The sequence below is a fragment of the Amblyomma maculatum genome, chromosome 3, assembly GCF_055883805.1.
Source record: "Amblyomma maculatum isolate TAMU_Amacu chromosome 3, ASM5588380v1, whole genome shotgun sequence".
Taxonomy (NCBI): Eukaryota; Metazoa; Arthropoda; class Arachnida; order Ixodida; family Ixodidae; genus Amblyomma; species Amblyomma maculatum.
In genome coordinates this window covers 132,325,426-132,351,525 of record NC_139346.1, presented here as the reverse complement: position 1 = coordinate 132,351,525, position 26,100 = coordinate 132,325,426, and the positions used below count along the sequence as shown (strand labels likewise).

General features: G+C 51.8%; 1 protein-coding gene across 1 annotated transcript in view; it reads right to left on the bottom strand.

Annotated features, from left to right (window-relative positions):
- The window catches only part of nmo (serine/threonine-protein kinase nemo), a 67,856-nt gene extending 48,221 nt beyond the window's left edge, over nt 1-19,635 (bottom strand). Inside the window, exon 1 of the mRNA XM_084598072.1 lies at nt 19,160-19,635. Within this exon, the coding sequence (XP_084454198.1) occupies nt 19,160-19,335 (176 nt within the window). The 5' untranslated portion in view covers nt 19,336-19,635. The remainder of the gene's footprint in view (nt 1-19,159) is intronic.
- Between the last annotated feature and the right edge of the window lie 6,465 nt (nt 19,636-26,100).

The window sequence follows — 26,100 nt, the reverse complement described above, 5'->3', positions numbered from 1 at the left end:
CGCGGTGGTCGCGCCCATCAAACGTGGATTGCGCCGGCCCCCTTCGATCTACCGGATGCACGATCCCGCGGCCGAGAAGAGAGTCGAAACGCACCTGCAGCGGCGAAAGCGCCCGAGAAGCTACGGAAGGCGCGAAATGGGGCGCCATGCACGAGATGAAATGAGAGTGCCGCCACTGTTCCGTACATATCTAGGCGAATATGCTTACAAGCGACCGTACGAGACGTTCGGCGCATATCGGGACTCAACAGCCGCCTCCTCGTTGGGGCACACAGCAACGAACTTCTACCTGCTGCACTACACGCGCGAATCACTTCGTTCCAAAAGTATGGATGCACTGTTTAACAGAGGCAGGACGAAACGACTAGCCAGGGCGCGGGACTCTGCATACGATTCGGAGCTTGCAGCTGAGCGCAAAACTCACTCGGATGCCCGCGCCGACACTTCGAGGCAAACCCGCTCTTGCGCTGCCTCTCGGCGTGCAAGATGCGCGCCCGTAAACGAGAACCCGCTTGGCATAAGGCCTCCGAGAGGTGCCGACAAAGAGGGCAGGAGAACGAGAGCGAAGCTCCCTCGCAAACAAAGATGCGGTTGCCGTCGCCCATTAATCGGGAGCGGTGTGCGTGCGGAGTTAGAACAATAGACGCCGCCGCGCACGCCACCGGTGCACCACCTGAGATTGATTACACCCACTTCAGCCGCCGTTGTTCTCGCGCGCACGTGTGAGCTCGGCACGCGCAGTAGGCTGACGTGCTACTGCCACATGGTGCCACAGCGCCCGGCAGCCTTACAGTAGCTAGCACATTCCCATGAGCCGCGCATAACACTTAACTAATGAGTAACGCAATTAACTAATGCGCCCTTTATGATAGAATTTGGTTTGGTTTTGTTTGTGGGGTCTAACGTCCCAAAAGCGACTTAGGCTATGAGAGACGCCGTAGTGGAGGGCTCCGGAAATTTCGACCACCTGCGACTTTTTAACGTGCACTAACATCGCACGGCTGCTTCTTCGTTTCGCTTCCATAGTTTTGAAGCGTAGCCGCCGACGGTCGGGATCGAACTCGGGTATTCCAGCACAGAAGTCTGGCATTTTAACCACCGCACCACCGCGACGCGGCGAGCAGAACCTGGTTAATCAAAACTCACGTAACCAGAATGCCTGTTTTAGGGCGTGATTACACTCAGATTGCAACTTCGGTTTTCGCCTCGCTGAATGCCATAGAGCTTGACCAAATTTAAGCGTAGGTGTCCCCCCAAAGACATATTTCGCCTCCTGTTCCCCAAAAACCTACTTAAACAAAAATATATGCAAAAGCGGTACTAATGGCGCTATCGCGTCTAACTTTACGGTGAATCTTGATCGTTCTCCTTAATTCACACTGTGTCACAACCTTGATAAACCATGCTGAACAGAGCTTTCGCTCGTATAACTAGGTTCAAGTCACGCTTCCCCGCCATTAATTGGAACCGGAGCTTAGATCGCGTTAACACCTCGCGCAATACAGAACCCCTTACAGGTTTGGTTTGGCTTGGCCTGTGGTTTGGCTTGTGGGGTTTAACGTCCCAAAGCAACTCAGGCTATGCGAGACGCCGTAGTGGAGAATTTCGACCACTTGAGGTTCTTTAACGCGCACTGACATCGCACAGCACACGGGTGCCTTGCTTTTCGCCTCCACCGAAAAGCGGCCGCCGAGGCCGGGATTTGATCCCGCGTCCTTGGGAACAGTAGTCGAGCGCCATAACCACTGCGCCACCCCGGCGGGGTACAGGTTTGGTTTAGTTAGTGGGGTTTAGCGTCCCAAATCGACTCGCGCTACGAGAGACGCCGTAATAGGAGGCTCCGGAAATGTCGACCACCTCGGGCGTGCACTGGCATCGCACAGCACACAGGCGCCTTGCTTTTCGCCTACACTGAGAAGTGGCCGCCGTGGCCGAGATTCGAACACGCATCCTTGGGCACAGCAGTCAACGCCCTCAACAGACACACGGAGTTTCTAAAGTGTACCACGAAAAAAATAAAGGGCTCCAGAAGCGAACTTCGTCCGAACCAGCCGCCACCAGATGGGCGGGAAACAGCGCCGACCTACATCGCGCGCCCTTAAATGCGGCCAACTATAGGGAGAGCTGACTACAGTAAACATGGGAGACATGACTCCGTTTCCATTGCGGCCTTCGCAACCAGTAACGGGAACCCCCACCAAGCGAAGAGTCAGGCTGACTATGCGAGTCTAATCAGCGTAAACGGCCTCGGAGGTGCGCGCCCGATGTGCATCGCCATAACGAGGGTGAGGCAGAAACTGGTCAACAAAGGGAAGGAGCAACAGAGAGGCGCCTCCTACATTCGGTGTCACACGGTTACTCAGCCTTTCTTGCTTCGCAGTCGGGGCTCTGCGTGCTCCTCGCGCAACATAAGCCTGGTCAACACTGTGGTCCGAGTAAGAGGCAAGCGCGGCGCTGCTGTCAAGAGTATACCGTGTACTCTGCGCTCATCATCCTGAGAACATGTGGGAATCTAATGCACGACGGACGACCCCAGTAGAAGACGATCTCATCGGTCGCGTGGCAGCGAGACTCATCATTACTGCGCATTGGCTGCCACCTCTTGAGTACAAAAAAAAAAAAAAAAAAATGAAACGTTCTCCATAGCGGCTGCCCGCGCTGGAACACGTGGATTCGCAGTAGGCACCGACAGCGGCAGTAGCGCAGAAGCCCGCTGTCCGCACTGAGTCACAACCAGAGCGTTGCAGCAGGCGCAGCGGGGGCCGCCGCTTTATAAGGAGGCGGCCGAGCCGCCCCAGCTGCCGAAAGGGTTTCCTCGGCGTCGAGCCGGCCGCCGCCCCAGAGTAGCGCGCAGGGTTCTCCACCTCGCCGGGGAGAGCCGCGGAGGAGAGCCGAAACCACCGCAAGCCGTGTAACAACCGGCCAGCGAGCTTATGTTAAATAAAGCGGCGCGGGCCTCTTCGGCGGCCCCGATCGCCGGCCAAAACGGGCATGTCTGCGACGGAGGGGAGAAGCAGTTGCTGTTTGCCGGCAAGGTTTTGCAGCTGACGTGCAACCAACGCTCAGAATGGATGGAAGAATTGTTTTGTTGTTGTTTTTTTTTTCAGCACGGAATCGCTAACAACCGACCACAACAAGGAAAGCCACGCTCACTCTTTTTAGGTGGTCCCTACAAGCAGCAGCACTGGACTGCGCTCGCGTGAAGGAGCTTTCGCCGGCCCCGCGCGCAAGTCAATCCTCCGAGCTGCCGCGGACCAGATGCGGGACACACACACTATAAAGTCGCATGAAACGGTGGATGTTGGCGCTCCGAAAATGTCGCTTCGGGGCCACCGGGTCGCCGCGCAGCTGCGGCAGGCTCTGGCAAGTGCGCATCGTTGGCCGCCTTCGGCGCGCTGTGCTTCCCAACAGAACGCCACACCACGTGCACAGCAGCCGCCTCTCATAAGAATCACGCGCATTTTCCGTCCTCGTGACACAGAGTCTGCGCCCGGCGCGCAAGAAAAACCCGGCAGGCGACGATCTATCAAGTAAACCTGCTCTGACGTCTGTCTCTGCAGCGTCGGTCGCGATACTGGTGGTCTGCACTCTATTTTTCTACGGGAAAATCGAGAGGCCGTGGCCCTGCTTAAGAAACTAGGAACCTGCGAACGGCACTGTTCGCTCAGCCCCATCGCGGTCATGACGTTGCAACTTGCAATTACCAACGGTATAATCCTTCCCACACTTTAACGCCACCCGGAGTCTGCTTGACGGTGATCGGCGACCGTCAACTCTTCCTCATTGACCTTCGGCTACAACTTTACGGAAATTTTGCATCTATAGATCAGCCTCCACCCATATGTGAATCGTTGAGATGTTTTCAAGCTAGGTGCTCTCACAACTTTTCAGTAAATAGCACAGTGCAGTTCAATGGAGCTGTTAGGTTCAATATTTTCTCTTTTTCATTGAGATATTGTTCGAGAGTTCGGCGGATACCCATATTTTATTATTCGCTCCACGCCGATTTATAGCGCGTTTACACTGTTTACTGTTACAGTGTTTATACTCGTCAGCGTCGGGATGGGCTGACGAGCGCGGTACGTAATGTTACACAATCAGCAGGCAACTACACGAATGAAGAGAAAGCTAGGAACCGCGATGTCACTTTTGTCGAATCGGAAGTCTCCAAACTGACGTCACAGGAATCTCTAATCTTTCTCTTTTGCTTTTTTATGTGGGTGGGGATATTTTTCTAATTAATCACCACCACGCTGCTCAGCTAAATGTGCAGACCCCACGCCCGATAGCCCCGGAGAGAATACGCGAGGCAACCAGGAAGTTTGTCCATTGCAAGTAGCTAATATCTTGTACACATTTTGTTCCTTATAAATAGTTTTGACTTTCATCTGTCTGGAGTTTCTGTAAATCTCTAAACAAGCGCTAAAAGATGGAACATAAAATGGCTGGCCACCGCGGCGACGCCGCGTACCACGGTCTCAATGAAACGAGGAGCACTGCAAGAAGCCGCGGTCGAAACACCGCATGGAAGGAACTGGAACTTGATGTAATGCGTATGCATACCGTACACGTTGTCGCAAACGATGGGGACATTGAGTAAGATGGAGTCCAAAGTCAGATTCCTCCCACACACACATGGGGAAAGCAAACCGCCGCCGCATGCAAGGGGAGAAGACGTACAAGAGTTTATTGAGTGTTGGATACACAGCGCCCAAGACGGCAGCCACATTTAGAAACGACCGCGGAAAAAGACCACACGGGTAGGAGGGGGAAGAGGAAAGAAGGGGTTTGTTTCTTCGGATCCCTATAGGCGCTCCTTTCACTACACCCGGCTAGGCCACGAGTGGTCTGTTTGCGTTAGCAAAGACCCGAGAATAGCAAAGAAAGAGAAACATGGGAAGGCAACAGAACACAAAAAGAACGCGCCGAGGCTTTCGTTCCCCTAGAAGCTACAGCACCGCGGTGGAAAACGCAAGAGGGGGGAGGGGGGGGTGAAAAAAAACGCCCGGTGATCGCTGTTTTGCGCAACTGACGGACGACGAAAATACACCCACGCACGCACACACCGGGCGCATCGTCCCTGGCAGTCAATCACCACCTACCCAGCTACGCCAGCAATGCAGGCTTCGCAATGAAAGGGTGAAACAACAGCGCAGTGGAGAGAGGGGGAAAAGAAAAACAGTAGATGAAATCGCGAAAGAAAGGTGACCGTCACTGACGTCTGCAATGGTGGTGGCAGCGTATAAATGACACGGACGTCAATCTCGTCGCGTAGCGAGCGATCACAAAAGGGGAGGAAGAGAGGGGATGGGGGGGGGGGGGGGGGGCGTGAGGCATGACACTGCCAGTGCGCCGACACACAACACGCACCGGCACAGATTGCACAAAACGCTACGCGGGAAGCATAGACCCCTTGAAAACAACCGCCGCGTCGGAGGAGTTCAACGCACTACTAGCATGGAAGCGCGGTTCGTCGATCTCAACCCGGGTCTCTCACCCCGGCGGCCGTTCGTCTCTTTTGTCGAAATTTGCGCCATTGGCAACAGGTCCACGCTAGAGGGGCAGAGCAACTCAGGCAGACTTTTCTGCGAAAAGCTTCCACGTACACTGGCTCGAAAGCCATGAAACCTGGCGCGGGCAGTGGAAAATTAAAAAAGAAAAAAAAGGCACGATGAAACAAGAAACAGGGCTTTCTCGCTATTCAGGGGGGAGTCATGTGTGCGCGAAGCACCGCGTGCGCTAGATACCGTGGATGCGCCTGCTGCCAGGGGCAGTCCCGGGGTTTTCGCCCCGGAGCCGAAACCCCCGTGACGTCAGTGCTGCGTCACCCCTGCCGCAGCCAATGCGTCAACGAGCGGCGGCCGCGCAGACGCGCTGCTCGAGCGCCTGGAGCACTTTTTTTTTTTTTTTTTTTTTTTTGCCACTCCTTTCTCTCTCTCTCTCCACGCGAAGCCAATGGCGGAACTGACTCTGGGCTTCTCATTTCGGCGCATTCGCGAGCGAAGTGCATTCACGGCCGGGTTGAAAGGGCGCGCAATCGGAAGAGAAGAGACGCGCGTCAATCTCTGTGCGCCGCGATGAAGCCGCACGTCCTCCCCTCCTCCTCTCCCTAGTTCCTCCGTCCTTGGACACGGGCCTGTGAAGGACACAGGGGCTGCGCTGCACTGTCTGACCCGAGGCAGGCAGCCGCGCTCGACGCAGATTCCGAGATATGTGCGCTTGACGTCAGGCCCTCGTACACAAATCATTTCCTGATCTTTTTTTTTTTTTTTCGCTCACATGGCAAAAAAATCGCCAGTCGCCTTGAAAACCAGACGTATTGAACAAATATCCGCCGCGCCCATCAGACCATATTCGTCCAAACAGTTGCCAGTTTCTCAACAAATTTTACGATCGCTTTCATTTCGCCCTCACCTGTCGCTCGGTCCGCCTGTCAACAGCAGTCCAGCAGAGGACGACATTGACACGGATGGCGGCGGGGAAGCAGCGTGCGCACGAGGAAGCGCCGCAGATGTTGCGCGGTCGCGTCCAGAATGACGTCAGAGACCCGCTCATGTATAAACCAAGCGCGGTACGGCAGTCAATGACGTCACGGCTAGAAACGCGCAGAAGCACCTAAGATGAACCGCCCGAGGAGAACGGCGAAGCAAACGCAATTTCCCAACAATGACGAAGCAACCACGACTGGGCAAGATTCACCAAAAGGCGAATCTCGGATACTTCGTTTGCTTGGTGCTGGTGACAGGAACGTCAGGTGCGATACATCAACTGGGGTGACAGATGCCCCGACTAGACTGACAAACCAATATGTCAGCGGCGACAGAGCAGGACGGAGTCCCCCAACTGCACACAAAATGTTAAAAATACGGCACAAATAGGCTGTGTTTATAAAACTGTCACGCAGCGCGCTGCTGAATTAAAAAAAAAAAAAAAAGAACGGCAGAAGACAAAAATACATTTTAAATGCACGAAGGACGCTGCCAGGCAGCAAATTTGCCTAGGGAAACAAAGCTGCTTGGGCAGACTGGAACTGAACCAAAAGCGCCGCACAGGTACCAACCGCAAGGAACTTCCGAGAACTTTCGAGGGAACTGCGCCGTCTGCCGTCAAGGCTTGCGCCAGCTCCAAACCGGCGTTCGGTTGGGAAACGCACCGCGCTTAGGACACGCCCGGTCCCGTACAAGCACGTTTCGAAGAGCTTCTTTCGCCCACCCACGCCCAGGAGCCGCACAGCTTCACCAAGCTAACGCACTCAGGGAGTGTTTCCGAGTTACGCCAGAACAGCTGTTCCAATGCGCCCAGTTGCGCGCGAGGTGCATAGGCACCTACGTGCTGCAACTCGCGAGCTAAAGCGCGTGACATGACGCGTTTTCTTCAAACACGGGCTCCGCAAATAGCCCGACGAAGCGAGGTCTGTAACCATGGGCCGGATGCTTGCTTCGAAGTGCCCGCTGGAGCTAGCCACACCGTGTACGGAGCAATGCACGCTCCCGAAGCGAGCCCTAGATGAACAGACGCGGTTGGAAACTGGGAACGATGGGTCTCACTCAGCTGGCTGTTTTCTCGAAAGGGGGACGCATGAAGCAGAGAAATGGTCCAACTACGTACAAACACGGCGCGAAAATCGCCAGAGCCTTCCTATCGCAACAAGTAGGTCCGGTAGAACGCAGGGGATCGTGCAACCATCTCGGGGAGGATCGCTATTCCCGACTCCAAGCAAAACATTTGCGTGGAGGCCGGGGCGACATTCCGATGAACTAACAGCTGCCGAGCTGACGGGAGATTACAAATCGTCCAGTGGCTACTGTTTAATATGTTCATAGAGAACGGGGAAAGACCGAGCATCCCCGATTTCAAAAGAAAAAGACCGCGGAACAGCAAAAACCGGCGGTGCGTCTCAGGGCGCGCAGCCAAGAATGCCGCAGAGGAGAAGGGCTGCGTCGAGGGAAAGAAAGCGGAGGCCACAAAGACGACGTCACCGACAGAGATGACGCCCGAGCAAAAGAAAAACACGTGGCGGGGTTTCCCGTCGCGCAGGAACAAAGGCTTCAGCAAGCACAGGTTGCAGCCACGGGCTAGAGATAAGAGAGGTCTCTGAAACAAAGAGGCGTGAGGGAGGTAATAATCAGAACCACTAATTACGAACAGGCTTCGTGCCAAAGAACAGCATAGCGTGCCGTTTACGCCGAAGATCGGAAAAGGATAGACCAGGCGGATCGGAATTAAGAACCGTCGGAGCACAACGAAAAAAATAGAAGGGCTACCAAAGTGACGAAGAGTCCCAAAGCCGACGGAACAGTGTGCTGTAGTGCTCAAATACTTCGCGCGTTGGCGTCACAAGGTGAGGGGGTGGGAACGTCCCTGGAGGCCGTGACATCGCTAAAAGTGAGCCTCTTCGTCGCCTTGAGTGCAGTGGGTGATGCAATGAAGAAGCCCTCTGTTCGGCCCGCCGCGTGACCGTTATGCAAATCACCCCCAACAAGGCCGGCCATCGACGCGCAACTAGAGACGGCTGCGCGCGCAAGCAGCTAGGCTCCACGGTGGAGCCAGCAAAAAAGAAGGGGAGGAGGGGGTGGGCTCCTAACCCGCGGCCCCTGGCACCGAGCTCGTGGTTGCCACCCCGGAGGAACGCGACGGAGGCCGGCATTTCGGCACGTGGATCGCCGCGTGACCCCCGGGGAGACAAAATGCGCACGCCTGGTGGAGAACGAGGCGGCACCGACGACACGCCGCGTGCCGCCCAGCAGAAGCAGTGAGACGAAGCACGGGTTGCCCCTACCCGTCCTTGGGCCAAGAGAGCGGCGGATCAGCGCTTTCTTCCAAATGCGACAGTTAATCTCGTTGGAGACATTTCCGTCGTGCTTCTCAGCCGTAGCCAGACGTTCCCGCTCACGCAGGCTGGAGGAGGCTGAATTTAGACGAGACGGTAGGACCACACATATCGACACGGTTTTCTAGAGGCGTTGAAGTAAGACTGTGCGTTTTTGTGTCTCCTCTTGCATCTGTCAGGCTCAATAAGCGCCATAAGAAAAGCGGCGGGTAGATACCCCCCCCCCCCCTCTTTTTTTTTTTTTTTTTAAATGCTAGCTCCGCTGCTTAAGTGCTAGCTCCCCTTCTCGAGAAATGGCGGGAGGGCAAAGGTCAGCGGTTCAGTGATGGCGTCAGGGCCGCCACTGGGGGGCACGTGGAGCGGAGGCGCCCTTTGCATAACATAAAGCAGCAGCCAACTGCAGTCACGCGGAAGCGCAGTCGACGCGCGCAAACACCGCGCCGTAAACACGTGTCGACGAACGCGCAGCCGCCGCCGACACGGGGCAGCGGCCGCGCTCTTTCGCCACCTCGCGGACACCGGGACAAAGGAGCGGCCAGTAAACAACACCGGCGGCGTGCATAGCGACCTTTCGCTAAAGCCCCTCAACCTTTCGCCGCGCAGTAGGCGCCACGGGACCTCCGCACGAGGAAAAAAAAGAGCCAGACTGGATTTTATAAACCAGCCGCAACTGGTGCGCTAGCTTACGCAAGGGGCACGCAAACTCCGACGCATCTCGCACGCACTGCTACTGTTTCCCGGAGAGCGCGAGCACACCAGTATTCGCCGGCCAGACAAGGCCAACACGTGCAGGCGAACTGATGTTGCTGCACTGCCGCAGACGGCGGCGCATGCAGCGTAGCGCGCGTTGCAGCAGTCCGGGACCGCTTTCACACTGGCGACGCCGCGAGCACAGCCTTCCTCCCAGAGGGAAAAGCGAAGCTCCCCATTATTCTCTCTGGCGCTGCAGGACGTCCCGTCTGGAGGTCAAATCGGCTGTGCCGCATCCGCTGTCCCCTCGATTCAAGCATGCCTGCCTGCCTACCAGGGAATATTTCAGAAGCAACATTTCAGAGTGCGTAGATAGGTACAGATGCGGGGAAGAGTAGACTAAACTTAAAAAGTCCAGTGGAAGGATTAACGGACGCTGGCACAGAACAAGGCAGGAATGGCCAGTACGGAGAGAGAGAGGCCTTTGTGCCCAAGTCCAGCATTCTGGGACACATTGCGATTCTGAGCCAACTGCGGGACAGTATAATGTCACGCACACGTAAATGGCAATGGTCTGTCTAAGCTTCCAATGCGTAGCGGGAAAACCAATGGGCTGAGTTTCTTCAGATACATGTGAGGCAATCGCATAGTACTCTGTTAAGATATAGTATATATTTATCAACACACTGATATGAACGGTCCAAGCCACCGACGTGCAGGAAAGTTTTGCATCTAAAACTAGTCTTCCTATTGCAACGAGTAGTAATCAAGACTGCCACAGAGAACCAACAGAGAGGAGGGGCGCTTACTACAAGCCTACATAGGACCGATTTGTGAATATATTTAATGTTGTAATCCAGTTACAAAATAGGGAAGAAAATTACGCTCGAAAGCTCCTTCCCAGAATTTGTCTATAATATAAAGTATGCCGCCATCCAACAAAAGCCGACTGCTTGCTCCCTCAGAAGATTGTTGAGGTAAATATGGGCCCGTATTCCGAGTTTGCGTCGTTATCGGAGTGTCGCTATCTCTCCGACCTCGAGCGAAAATCTGCGCGCGTGATCTGATGTGTCACTCGCAAATGGCGGGCACATGAGCGAGTTTAATGAAGACGATTGATGGTGATAAGTAATGAATAAAAAGGGAGTTGTAACCGCAAACGATTGGAAATGAGTAAAATGCTCATGACTGTTTATGCCTACGAAACGACCAGCATGCCAAAAGACGACTTTAATGACCGCAACTGACTGGAGACGAGAGAGAGGTAAATGATAGAAAAGGAAGGGTAATAGGCTTTCTCCATTCTCCTCTTCTCTTTTTTTCAGATTCTGCCGATCGCATTCCATTTTCCGCACTTTCGTGACGTCAACGCACGTCACAAAAAGAAGGGCCTCGGGGCTACCGGCAGCCCCCGGCGAAAGTAGCCCAAGGCGAAGACATCGTCGCAATCCCAGCTCTTCCGCTGCGTTCTCCCCAAGAGAGACAGCAAGCAGGAGCCGATTCTCGGACGACAGGCAACAGCGGCTTTTCCTTCCGCTTTCCCCTAGACAGAGGGAGGGGGGTGTAACGCAAATGCGACCCGGGGTGTGCCGCCACAACACAATGGAGAAGACACACACAGATAGCTGCACGCGATTCGTCGATTACCACCCGCACACAGAGGCGTCGGCAGCAGCAGCAGCAGCGCGTGCGCGCGCGAGACTCATTGCGTGCGGCTAATCACGGAGACCGCCAAGCAGTGCAAGGACGTCATAGAAAAGGGCTTCCGGGACAGGAAGACGGCGAGCGAAGAAAAAAAAAAGATAAGGTCGCCTGTTACACTGTAATCCTGCCTACAACCAGTGAAGCAGAGGCCTGTCACGCTACCTGCTCCATGTCGCCCTGTGCTGAGCCATCACCAGACACCTTATCACACAACACCAACTTTTGAAATCTGCGCGGTCAGTTCTCCACAGAACGTAAGTGTTTCCACAGTACAAAGCTTTAGAAAAACGAAATACCGTACTGCCCAGCGACTCTAAGTGGCAACCACACTATTCAGTTAATTCCTGCCCAACACTCAACATGTTCTGTGGGAAAGGCGTCAGTGTAACGTATACTGTTGAAAGGAAGAACTGCGCTGAGTACACGCGCCACTCGCACTGCGCGTAGCTCTCGATCTTTATGATATTGCGCATTCGTGCTTACGTTCTTCTGTGTCGTTTATTCCATCCACTGCATACACCGAGCTTATCATCGGAGTTCTTCGCGTTTATGACGTAACGCCCACGTCACAGGACCTTCAGTACTAACTGCCGATAAAGCGTCCGTTCTGCATCAATGCCGCCAAGCGCAGCATTGGCTTCCGCATCGAGAAGGACCGAAGAAAGCCAACGCGATATAGTCTGAGTCGTGCCCCGTTCGGCAGCTGTGGTGTCTGCAGCGCTATCAGATGAGTGCGCTGAGCTCACTCCAAGGAGAAGCGACCCGGGGACAGGCAGCAAAACGGACGCCCCGGCAACTGGCAGCGATCGGCAACAAAGTGCGCGGGCGACCCCGTCGGAGGAGCTAAAAGCGTGGGGGGGACCCACTCGGCGTGCCGGAGGAAGGATGGCGCGCATCGACGCGAGGGAGTCTCCTTGAACGGCCACGACGAGATGGAAAGAAAACACAACATCCAGCCTGCCTTCCAGCCTCTCACGAGTCTCAACAGTCGCACGCTTTACATCGCCAAATGCACCGCGATCTCCGCGGCGTTTTACAAACTACGTGGGTGAGAGCGACAGAGACGCCTCGAGATCAGCCTCCAGCATGCTCGCAAAAAGAGCGAAAAAAAGAAAAAGAAAAACGAGACAAGGAAACAACGAAAAGGTCGACGGAAGGAAAGTAAGCAGCACTGGAATGGTGAGAATTACAGCATGTGAAGTGTAAGCCCCCGCTTACCGACACTGTCACGTCATACACACGCGCAGCTCCACGCAGTACGCGCGGCTGGAGGCAGCGGACATGACAGCGATGTAGAGAATAACGAACGCCGCCTCTCCTCCTCGGAAGAGCTGATTTGTGCTTAAAAAGCAGCAACGAGGATGACAGCAGGAGGGGAAGGGGGGTCCGCAGTAGCTAATAAAACCTTCTAGAACACTGTATTCGAGGGAGCACAGGTACGCAGAAGACTGCGAACAAACTTCTCGCACACATACAGGGCCTTTCTCTTCCCTGCTTCGCAATAGCAGCGGTGGCCAGTACTCTCGCTCGGCCGTCTGGGGCACCACGAGGGGAAATTAGAGCACTAATCTCAGTCTCGTTACACGGTAGGAGCGAGACGGTACACACAGCTTCTCCCTGCAAACTATGGCACCACTGGGTAGCCTAGCTATATTATAGCAGCTGCCGAATACAAGCACAGACTGCATCCTATCACGCGCACACACACAGATGAAGTTCCTGAGCAGAAGGGGCCGTCAGCACGAAGATGGCTCCGCTCTACTTCCCTCATTTACAGCCGGTTTAAACAATCTCTCTCGGCCGGTATAGTCGAAAGCGCGAACTTGCCCCGACGCACTCCGCGGCCCTACGAGACTTGAAAAAAAAAAGAACAAAAATCTGCACACCCGCAGTCGCGGCAGATAACGGCCGATCGATACGCGACACGCCCAGGAGAGACTGAGCGGTGGCCGGCGGTCGTCTCTCCACCACCAGCATCGCGAGCGCTAAACGATTGTGCCTGCCTCTTTTCCTAATGCTCCAGGGCAGAAATTTGCCAACAGTGTCTCGATAGCGGTGCAGGGTGCCCAATTCTTAATGAGTGTGGATAGTTCACGTTACTCTGATGGCCACACTGTTGCCACTTGGAAATCAATATGCGCTGCTTCGCCGCGGTCAGAGTTCGCACCGGGTGTACTAGTTAGCTCTGGTTAGCCGAAAAGATTCAGTGGCTAGCAGGTGAACGCCAAGGTCCGGCTTCGACATAGAAACCGCGTTACCACAAACCTAAGGAAACAGAAGGAAAATATCCAGAGTTAAAAAATGAACACTGCCCAGGGATGCGAGGGACGTTGGCTTCCTTGGAGATGCCATGGCCGCGTCCATGCAGCGTGTAATGCCAACTCAACTCTCTGCTATCAGAACAACAAGATGAGTATCTGAACCGGGGCAGATAAGAGATTAAACAGCTACGATAAAGGCTCTCGCAATATTCCGCCATGCCAGGCAGTAGGATTCCCAACTTGAGAAGGGTTGGCGAATATATATATATATATATATATATATATATATATATATATATATATATATATATATATATATATATATATATATATATATACACACGTCGTGCGGAATTCGCCTCCAATTGATTACGCGATTGAACGCTCGCAGTAGACTAACTGCGATTGCGCGCAACCTGAACTCATTCCAACTCTCCACCGCCGAAATCCGCAACCGGTCTCTCGTTGGTCTCCTGCAAGGTCTGATTAAAAAAAGCCATAAAGTCACTTGTTCGCTTAGTAGGTTCTCCGCAGCATTCTACGCCTCGAGCAAAACGTAGCTTCCAATCTCAGTGTGTGCTTTCTTTAGCAGTCACCTCTCGTGTGCAGGCCTCTGTTGAGCATGCACGAGCACCACGTGAACAGCTCTCTTCCTCCCCTGCTCCTTATCCAGTTTTAGCTCCTCCGAGGCACACGACGCCGGAAGTTTTATGTTTTGAACCAATCAATGGCCCCATAATAGCCGGAGTCTACTTCTCATAAACGCCGACGATCGCACACTGCCGACTTGAACGGCTACGCACAGGAGGAGGACTCCAAGCGGAGACTGTTTGCCGCGGGCACCGAAATATTGATCACCGCAGACCGCGCTCTGCGGGTCCCTCAACGAAAATGCGACTGGCCTCATGAATTTTCAACGGGCCGCCTCCGGACCGGAGAGATATTACCCGGGAGACTGCAGATGATCCGCCGATGCCCCCTCTCCTCTGCCGACGCAGTCCCCGAACAAATGACTGGGAAGCGAAATTACGCGCACGAGCAGACTCAACGCTGCAGCGAACAGAACAATGCCAGCGCGCTAAAAATCGTTTCGACCAAGAGCTTAAATATAAGTGAGGACTTTTTTTTTATTATTATTATTACGAGAAACTAACATGATCCAATGCTTGTTTCTGCAATGCTACACAGTCATGCTATGAACGCGTGCGGACGGAGACCGACCACGATTGGATGGGACGCGAGAATTCTTCCCGATTTGCCAACTTTCCGGTCTCTCCTTTCGGATGAGATCGGAGCCGAATAAACTTCTATGAACCTTGTATTCTAAGTCACATGCTACCCTGGGTCACGCAACCACCATCATGCGGCTTGGTTAATCTCGGGTCGTTACAACTATGCATTTCACGTACGACTGTATGATAGAGAGTACGTGCGAGAGACTAGAAGAAAGGGACCACAAATCGGGCGGGTAGCGAATTCAACATTGCACGTGGGTCCGTACTCTGACTTTGCGTCTCTTTCAGTGCCCCCTTGACCGACGTTCGGCACAGTTCGCCTTTGGGCTGCGGAGAGCTCCAGGCTTAAACTTTACCTCGTTCTGCCACCAGGCGTAGACACCCGCGCTTTTGCTTAAAATCTTTTCAGCGAACAAAGAAAGACTGAATGCCTTTAATCGGTTTATATTACACGAAGCCCAAGCTAAGAGATAAACGCTTCGTCGGTCGACACGCGCGAACTGCACCAAATGTGCGTCGATGACACGCTCCTATCCCAAAAGCAGCAGCCCCCAATTTGCGGCCGCACACTTACGAGCGTACAGAACAGAAAGACACCACAGTACGAGGGGGGGAAGCGATCGGCCACCGCACCGACCAGCACGAATGCGGCCCAACCACGGTGCAGCGTCGGCGGCAACAAGGGCGGGCCAGCTATGCCGGGAAGCCTCGTGAAAAGCGGCGCCAAGCCGGCGTCAGAACGATGCGGTTTTGCCAGAGAAAAAGACAGAAAGCAAGCGGAGAATAAAGGAACCGGACTCCGAGTGGAGAGAGAGCTGGTGCCCGAGGCAAACCTGCACAGGCGCCAGACGAAGGAGCGAGCGCCCGGCGAAATGCTCAAGGGTCTCCAGAAGGGGGGCAGATGCGCGGGGCCCAAGAAACACCAAACCGCCCCACATAACGCCGTGACTGGCCCTTCTCGTTCGGCGAGCAGAAGAAAGGAGAGCGTCCTCTACGAAGCAGTCTCGCGAAAATAAAGTAGTTCGGGGCGTGTAAATGCGCTCAACACTACCGTACCACACGGCAATCGGAGCAGGGAAAGGAGGGGGCCCCAAAAGCCGAAGGCCGTCAGATTCAGACGACCCGAGGAGCCCCATGAACCAACCGCCGGCGAGAAACAGAATGGTGAATGCGAGCGTTGCCACGGCGCAACGGATGAATACGCATATACGACCCCTCGGACGGCGCCATCACCAAAAGTGCGGACGACATTCAACGAGAGAGTAGAGACAAATAAAGAGCACAAGGGAAGAGCGCGCGCAGCAGCAGGCAGGCGCAGGGGAGCGCCCCTCTCCCTGCGAGGCGAAGTGGGGGCGCCGGAGCTCTTCTTTTGTCCGAGACGGGGAATCCCCCCCGGTGCCAATGGCACGGGAGGAACCTCGGTGGAGGAACCTACGACGAAGTGCAGGCAAAACCTGTCGGCCGCTGCCACCGTCCCTCTGCTGCCCCGCCCGACTTCCTTCCGACCCCACCGCCGCGGTGGGAAGGGGGCCGCCGCGATTGCACATGCGACCTCCGACCTCACCGCTCTGTTCCGTCTAGTCAACGCCATGCCGAGGCTCCACTGCGGTGTAGCAAATGGCTGCGAAAAAGTTTGCTCACGGGAACGAACACTTTCAACCTTCCACCTGTCTCCGCATCGCGCGGTCAGTGCGAGGTGCCGAAAACCTACCAGTAACCAGCACACCCTCACCAAGTAAAAAAGCACCCCTCTTTATGTGAGCACGTTCCACGTGGCCCGCGCTGTCATCAGTGTTGTGTTCAAAATTAAGTTCATTAATTACTATAATTTCGGCAAACTACACATATGACGAGTCTACAACGGGCTTCACCGTGGTTGCAAAGGAGTTCGAGAACGCGATGTTTTGGAACAAAGGCTGAGGAGTACAGGAGCCACCCCCGCCGCTGCAATATAAAGGGGAAGATCGGCCTTCAACCAGTCCAAAAGCTCTATCGTACCAAAAAGTAATAACAATATATAAAATACAAGGAATTATTATAAAGCACACGGTACGAAATGTTTCTTCAGCCACCGTGATATTTCTATTTGGCGCTCGGATTTTTCAACGTGCACGCAACAGTAGGCCCTCGTGCGTCCCACTGGATAACTGGCGAGCGAGACCCTAGCGCACGTCTCCGTGTGCCTTTCTCCAGTAAGGCAGGCGAAAACGTGGAGAGGAGTTCGCTGCATGTGCTTTTCCACGAAACGGCGTCCCTCGCTTCATCGACGCGAGGAAATGCTGCAGGGTAATTACGCGCAGTGCTAGCGTTTTCTAGGCCCTCGAAAATGCACGCATTTGCCCTGACTTTAAGCCAGAAGACGCGGTCAGGTTCGCCAGCGTTCTTTGTGTCATGGTCAAGTGCAGAGGACGGTTTGTCCACAGATGACTCACACGTCTATCTGCACTGTGAGTAATCTGTGGTCAGATGACTCACTGCTGCTTGGAAAATAAATCCACCCAGCTACAGTAAGCGAACTGGTGCAGAAAACAGCAGTATAACCCGTCCAGTCAGCCGCACTTCGTCTGGCAGCCTCATGAGGAGTGCGCGCGACTGGTCCACTGGAGAATGCACCACGGCCTCCCACAGCCAGTTTTCAGAAGTACACACTGTAGTTGTTCATGCACAGATTATGATGCAATATACTATAAGGTGACCCGTTTGCACGGCAATAACGCCCTGGTTTGTACAGTTCTGGACGTTGAAAGTATGGCGTGGCGACAGCGTTGTTTTGAACTGCTTTCTTGTTCGGAAACAGAAGCCTACTGTAAAGGTTCATGAACACCGTCCTTACGGCACACCAGCACCTTCTCTACGTTTGGAATAGAATAAAGGAAGCGCTGGCTACACAAATGAAAACTGGGCATTCTGGTGGGGCAGACAGGCCATTTGTTGGATTTTTTTTACCAGCACAAAGGCCAAGCTAACAATACGCCAGTGAAATGGATCATTAGCGGAAATCTGAAAGTCAGCTGCTGGGCAAAACTTGTTTCCCAGACAAAGCGATCCAGGAGAACGTGTAGGTGAAACGCGCTCAGAAGCAATATTTCATATTTCACCGCGCAGAGCAACGGGCTGGATACCGGGAAGTGAAGCTGTTGATTTCAGAACAGTCTCGCGTGCCACACTGATCGCGGTCCACGTGACGAGTTTTCAAGGTCACAATCGTAAACCAGATGCAGAAAAACACGCAGGACTCAGCAAGAAAGCAAAACAATGCGCCGTTCCCGCTGAAATATGGTGCGGTACGTTCGAGCCATATCACGAAAACACCGCGTACGCGACCTTTTGACCATCCGATACTTTTACACCGCTGTACGGCCACCAAACTTTCCTAAATACATCTGCCGTAGTGTTGCAGATACAGTACTTAACGCATCAACAGTAGGGCGGTCTAATGACGGTCGGAAACCGCGCCCGGCCTAAAAGAAAAAAAAAATGTGCCAGAAACAGCGACGCTGTCAGGCCATTGTTCCAGATAGGGCGAGACAAACGCAGGGTGCAATGGGCGCACTGCGACACACGCGCGCGCAGCCTTATCAAAAGTGCAGATCAGAGCCGACGACCAGCTAGCACCGCCGGAGAAGCCGGTGGCCAATGACCTCCTCTTCTGGCGCACGGCAAAATCCGTTCCGCGCAGCCAGCGACCAGCAGACCGTTACTCACGACAGGGAGACAACACAAGGTACGCTCGTAGCACACAGTCCCCCCCACTACACCTAATTAAGCCGGCAGCAAAGAATCGCAGGACGCACGCAACATGGCCAGCAGCTGCCCGGAAAGGGGGAGCGGAAAAAAAAAATGGGAAGGGGCGGCGGCGTTCGCATCGTCGCTGCTCTTCGCGCAAACGAGCCCTCCGCGGCAGTGGCCGCAGCCAGACAGCTGGCTGCAAGAACGACGACCGTGAAACCGCTGGGCCGTGTCCGCGGTACAGCCATATCCGCACCCTCTGAGCTGGGCCTCCCCTCGAACTAGCTCGATCACAATGCAAAAGACCGCCGATCACCACGACGAAGGGCACCAGAATCGCGGAAGTTCTAAGACGCCGAACACTACAAACGGACCCCTTGAGACAATGTCGGCTCCGGTGTAGTAAGGGTGAAGGGACCCGAGGTTCCTGAACGCCGGTGGGGGGCCATGAGCGCAGAATCGGGCGCCGGGCTTCTTAACTCGTGCGGCGCCCCTGTGCCGCCGCACGCGACTTGCGGGTCCTGCACCTTGGATCCACTCCGAGGGCATGCGCTGCACTTCTCCTATGTCCGCGGCTCTGCCAAGACCGGGGGCCCCGGCCACGATGCAGACGCGGGTGCATGACCGGCGCACGCGGAGGGCTTTGGCACGGGCCGCACTGTTCATCGCATCCTTTTCACAAAGGACGCTGCACAAAGGGAAGTACTCACCAGACGACGCCGAAGGCTCCGTATCCAATAGGTCTGTCCGGCTGAATATCCTGCACCGTGACGGGCGGGTGGTAGAAGGGCTGTGCCGCGGTCAGGATGGCCTGCTGCGGGGCGGCGGCCGTCGCGCCCGTGAACGCGATCACGGGGCGGCCCGAGCGGGCGCCCACCACCGCCATGGTGTCGCCAGACAAAGGCCGATACCCAGCGCGCTGGTGGCGGTATGCGGCCGCTACTCCATCGTCTCCATTGTGGAACACCGGCGGCGGCGGGCCCGAGCTCGACCAACGGCAGCCTGCGGCGATGGCGCAGAACACCTCCAGATCAGTGGGACGACGCTACAGCTAATTGGGCCGCAATCGGCATCACCCCTGCCGCACGCACACACCACAACCAGAGAAGCACGGCCCGCGACTGATCAGAACGGGCCTCCGCGGCCCCCGCTGCTGCTGCCTGCTGCTGGCTCCTCGGGGGAGAGAGTGTCGATTACCCGGGAAATAGGGGGCGCCCGCGTGCGCCTCGCGGCGAACAACGTGCAGTGCTCTCGAGGCTAGCCTGCGACGCTGGTGCCCTCTGTAGAGTGGCGCGAAAAGCCCAGACCCGCTGTCGTCTGCTATTTGGCGCAGAAAAGCAGACATCGGTTCATTGTCCCAACCAGCTTTGCCTCTGTGTACCCGCTTTGTCGGCTTTGGCCAGCCTTTCTCGCGTTGCCGCAAATAACGCAGCCACAGGAAGCGCTGTCCTCACAGTCGTTCCTGAAATTTATTCACGGATAATGATATATATTCTCGTGTTGTTTACACACGCCGCTTGAGTCCGGCCGTGAGACAGGCCGCTAAAATTGTGACACTTTAAGATGCTCTGTGCTGTCAACTTTCTGAGCCCCTGGTGCATTCAAGCGCCGCAGTGCTTCGTAACCCACGTAAATTTTGTTTGCTCTTTCGCAGCTGAAAGCGCTTGCTGTATTCTGAGCGTGCGGTTATATCGCATTTCCTTTTATGCTCGTTCGGTCGGAAAGCCGATCTAACCCAGTTTCGGTTTTGTCTGAAGTGTTGTGGTAGAGCAAATGGAGGCCTGTGCGTACTTGAGGCAGTGTCCACCCCTTTACAACGCGTTTCAGGTGGCCACTGAGAACTGTCACTGTGACAAATACTGCGCCTTTCCCCTCATGTCAACCAATTATTATTATTATTATTATTATTATTATTATTATTATTATTATTATTATTATTATTATTATTATTATTATTATTATTATTATTATTATTATTATTATTATTATTATTATTATTATCATCTTCTTCTTCTTCTTCTTCTTCTAGTTACTACTGCTGTCTGTGCCTCACCTTCTACTAATTCAGATCGGGTGAGGAATTCGCCCCGTTTCGCGTATGCATGTGGTGATTATGTCGGTCTTTTCAATTTCTTCTCTTCCGTCGACTGGTCCCTTTTAAATGACATTAATGATTCAGACGGACAAGTCAGTCGCTTCACTGAAATAGTTCTTGATGGTATGCGTCGGTACCAAGGAGGTTATAAAAACTCCTTGGTCGGTACATACCTTTGCATACTCCTACGCGTAGGAAGTTCCTTTCCTGGTTTTCAAGGGAACTAATAATGGCGTTAAAACTCAAGGAACGGGCCCATCGTAAAGAGAAACGCCCTGTGTTTCACAATTGGGCAGATGAGTTTCGCCGCTTGCGTTCTCTTTGCAAACGCTTATACAAGCGGGAATACGACTCCTATCTTGAGTCTTTAGAGAGGAGTGCCTCAAATCTACCCGGGTTCGAACCCGACCTTGGCGGCTGCGTTTCGATGGAGGCGAAACGAAGAGGCGTCGTGTGCTGTGCGATGTCAGCGCACGTTAAAGATCCCCAGGTGGTCGAAATTACTCCGCAGCCCTCCACTACGGCTCCTCTTTGTCTCTGTCCACTTTCACTCCCACCTTCCTCCCTTCCCTTACGGCGCAGTTGCGGTGCCCACAGAAAACAAGTGAGACAGTTACCGCGCCTTTCCCTTCCTATAAATAAATCAGTTTATAAATAAATCGGTCAGTTCTGGCGTTACGTTCGCAAGCGTTCCATTAAATCAGATTTGAGTATCAGCTTAATTGATGGTTGGTTTATGGGGTTTAACGTCCCAAAGCAACTCAGGCTATGAGAGACGCCGTAGTGGAGGACTCCGGAAATTTCGACCACCTGGGGTTCTTTAACGTGCACTGACATCGCACAGCACACGGGCGCCTTGCTTTTCGCCTCCATCGAAAAGCTGCCGCCGAGGCCGGGATTCGATCTCGCGTCCTTGGGAACAGTAGTCGAGCGCCATAACCACTGCGCCACCCCGGCGGGGTATCAGCTTAATTGACTCTCAGGGTTCGGAAATTCGGGATGTTGACTACAGTTTTCCCCAACATTTTTCCTCCGTTTACAAACATCCACATTGCGATTCCGTTTGCCTGCCATCTGGTGCACTATCTAATTCCGTTCTCTTTGACGAGGAGTTGATAACTGAGAGTCTTAAGCGTCTGAGACCGTCTTTGTCTCCTAGACCTGATGGCATTCCAGCTGCCATAATAAAAGCCTTCAGTTATATCTTTGTACCAGTATTGACTGCCATATTTAATAACAGTTTAAAAAATGCTGCTTTTCCTCGAGTGTGGGAAACGGCCATGAGCCCCTTGGCTGGGAAAAGCCCGCTTCCCGAAACAAAAAAACCCTCAAACCTTATGGTGCGGGAGGCCTTGCCTGGGGTAGCCGTAGGATGATGATGGTCGCAGGTTGAGGTCTGTACCCTCGCATCCTTCCTTCCATCTGACAAGGCAATGGCACGCGTTTTCCTGTCTTCAAGTCTGGAAACAAATCTGATGTTTCCAATTATCGTCCGATTTTTCTTCTATGTGCAACCTTTATAAGCTTTTCGAATTAGCTTTGCACAACGTACTTTCCTTCCATCTCAAACATATCATAGTACCGAATCAACATGGCTTCATGTCGGGTCGCTCTACTTCTACCAACCTAGTCACGTTTATGACGTATGCCTCTGCAGCAGTCCTTCAGAGGGGTCAGGTTGACACTGTGTACTGTGACATGAGCAAAGCTTTCGACGTTGTTACTCACTCACTACTTCTTGAAACGCTTCTACTCTCTGGCGTCGAAGTCTCACTCGTAGCCCTCCTAAGCAACTATCTCCTTGATCGCTTCTGCTTTGTCAGTGTAAATGGACAGTCCTCTTTAGTTCACCCTGCAATCAGTGGAGTTCCTCAAGGTTCAGTACTAGGCCCGCTTCTCTTCTCCGTTTTTATTAATGATGTTTCCTCGGCGATCAAGAACTCCTCGTTTCTTCTTTATGCTGATGATATAAAAATATTCAAGGTAATACATTCTTTTCAAGGTTGCTTGTTGTTGCAATCGGACATATCTGCTTTTTCTGATTGGTGTGCGAAGAATCGACGTACCCTCAAGTCTTCCAAAACTAGGGTTTTCTCATTCACTCGTAAAACACATAGCTTTCTCTACCATATTATTCTGTGAATTCTGTGCTGTTGGACAGGGTGGATGAAATTAATGACCTCGGTGTACTTTTTTACCGCACCCTCCCAGCTTCTCCTCTCATACTAAACGCATTGATCAGCGGGCAATGCGCACACTCGGATTCATTTGCAAACTTTCGAGAGAGTCCATACTCCACTTCCGTTCTTAAAACTGTACCTGTCCATATGCTTGCCGCTCTTGGAGCACGCGTCGATTGTTTGAAATGGCACTTGCAAATCGAACTTGGACAAGGTTGACAGAGTACAAAAAAAATTTTTACGGATATTTCATTACCGCTTTCCTTGCGCAACTTCCTCCTCTTGCTCCACCAGGAGCGCCCAGCTGAATCTTCCTTCTCTGCACTGCCATTGTATCAGAGCTGATATTTTTTTTTGTACAAACTCCTTCATGGCCACATTATGTGCCCTCAGCTCTTAGAGTACATCCTACCACGCGTTCCGCGAAAGAGCATTGTTGTGACCGTGCATGGTGCGCCTGTGGGCATGGTATTGATATGTGCTGTTGGTGCAAAGGCTCTAAGTGAGCCTGTTTCCATGAATCCTTTTGTGTAAGCCTGTTTTGCTTTGTGGAGACCCTGCAACTGCCAAATTGGCCCTGTCAAGGGAACGTCAAGAAAAATACAAAGAAACGTAGCCCTGTGAGAAATAGCCGGAAGTGCTTTTGTTCAACTGTTCACCCTTCCCGTCGAGAGGCGCTATTGTCAACTGAGGAATGCCTATTGTCCAAAGGAGACGATCGGAGTGACACGTCCGCTGACGTACAGGAGAAGAAAGGAGCATGAGGATTACGGCCATTAGAGGATTTCCCGTGAATGCAGGAAAGAGTTGCAATTGCCGGAAAGGGACAATGCTGGGAGCAGTATTCGTGGCGCGCACGTACACTGGGGTTTCTGAGAAATCCACTTGCCGGAACCACCATAGGGGATCTTTGCAGAAGAATCGAAATTTACCTCTACCCGCCAACAAGTGACCACGCCCGACGAAACAATACTGGACCAGTCAGTGCATCAGACCATCAGTGCAGTGATGTGATCGATTGGTTTGCCGATATCTGAGGGGTGTGCCCTGGAACTGATTGGTCAGCATCTTCAGAGAGGGGCTGGACCTAATAGGGGGATTTAAGGACGTTGCAGAGCACTAAATGACGCTCTGAGCCCCGGGTAAACGGCTCATCCAGACGCTTCTCACTATGAACTCTTAACGCTTGCCATTTTGCTGATATACCCTTTTTTTTTTTTTCATGTAAATAAGTTTTCTCAAAGTGCCACTAAACCTGTTTGTATATATTTTACCAACTTCGAAGATTCAATCCTTCATCAACCCGGAGTCTCTGCACGCTACCAAGTGAAGGCCGGGTCGACTTAGTCCCAGCGTCACGACAGCATGAGGGAATTCAGACCATTTCAAGTTTCTCCGTCTCTTCATTCCCATTCCTCTCTGGATAGAATGCAGTGGTTATTTAACTATTTTTGTCCTCATCTTGACATCTTCCAAAACTCGCTCTGTTCATTTATATTGGATGTTCGTAGCGTTGTATTCTAAATAGTACTTTATCACATATAACTCCCACTTTCTAGCCTAAAATATTGTATTTGCTTAACTTTATGCTTTTTCTCCTGTGCAATGCTGTCTGTATCTTGAACTGCTTTTTATCCGTTTCTTACTTATATTTCAACTTTAAACTTCATATTCGAATCTTACTGTCCCGAGTTCAATTCTATTTCTTTATTGTATTATTCTGTATTTCTAGCCTGTGTTTTAAGTACCACGCACTTGTTGCGCCTGGAATGGTTGTTTATTGTATGTATATTTCTATATTACTATAATCAATGTCAGTTATTTGTTGTTTTTTTCTCTCTATCTACCGTTTCTTTTTCTTTTATGATGCGCTCAACAATTCTCTCACTGTGTATATAAGTAATGCTACTCATTGATTGCTTTCTTTCCGTGATACTTTTCGTCTCAGTTTCATTTCATGTATTATTTATTTCTTGTTTTGTGTTCTCGCTATGTGTGTAAACATGTTTGTGCATTTTCATTTTTGTTTCTTTTTTTTATTTGTGCTGCAGCACGAAGACCACATGGCTGTTCCTGCGCACATTAAATAAAGATTGATTATTATTATTATTATTGTTATTATTATTATTATTATTTTTTTTTTTTTTCCGTGCCCGCCGAAACGACAGCAGATACTACTGAGGCAGTGTTAAAAGCGCTGTCGCCTTTATTCTTAAGACGAAGCTTAAGTGTCCCCTGTCTTTTTTTCTACATTTGACATGGATAGCTCTGGAACACGGCGACAAAATTTTTCTTGCTTAATTATACCACTTCATAAAGTAAGTCGTGACAAAGAAAAAAATAGAAAACATGCTGAGCGCTCAAGCGCAAATCTTGAAGGCTTGATGGACGTCGCCACCCTCTGATTATTTAGGGAGAAACAATATAAGTTCAAAGCGGAAAAAAAAAAAAAAAAAAAAAACAACGCGCGGATGAAGGCAGTCGAACCGAAGACCTCTGAATATCGCGTCCAGTGTTCTCAACTACAAGATCAACTACAAAACACGCAAAAAATATTCCCATACGTTTACCTTGGACTCCCATAGACCGTTGGCTTCTTTAATTATATATATATATATATATATATATATATATATATATATATATATATAATTGAAAGAAAAATGAGGGACTCGTTAATATAGAGTTTAAAGGAGCAAACAGTCTACGAGTCCAAAGCAAACGTTGGGATTTTTTTTTTATGTTTAGTTGTTGGCATTTGACAAGAATTAGTCTTATGTTGATTATCGGGATAAATAATACTTAATGCAAAGCGGAACGCTCCCACCATCAACAACGCGCCGATGGTGGGAGCGTTCCGCTTTGCATTAAGTATTCTTTATCCCGATAATCACCATAATACCAAAACAACTAAACATAAAAAAGAAATAAATTCCCAACGTTTGCTTTGGACTCGGAGAATGTCTGCTCCTTTAAACTATATATATATATATATATATATATATAGATATATATATATATATATATATATATATATATATATATATATATATATATATATATAGATATATATATATATATATATATATATATATATATATATATATATATATATATATATATATATATATATATATATATATATATATATATATATATAATTACTTATGGAAGCAGCACGAATGAGCCGAAGTAAGGATTAGCATGCATTCTTTCGACAGAGCTATCTCGCCCAGAAAGAAAGGCGAGCGAGCAAAACCGCCGTCTACTTAACCTACAAAGCGTAATCTGCAGTTTAAGTGGACGGCGGGTTCGCTCATTGTTGGCCCGCCTTTTCTCAAGGCTATAGGTAGCTGTGACGACAAGAACAGAATAC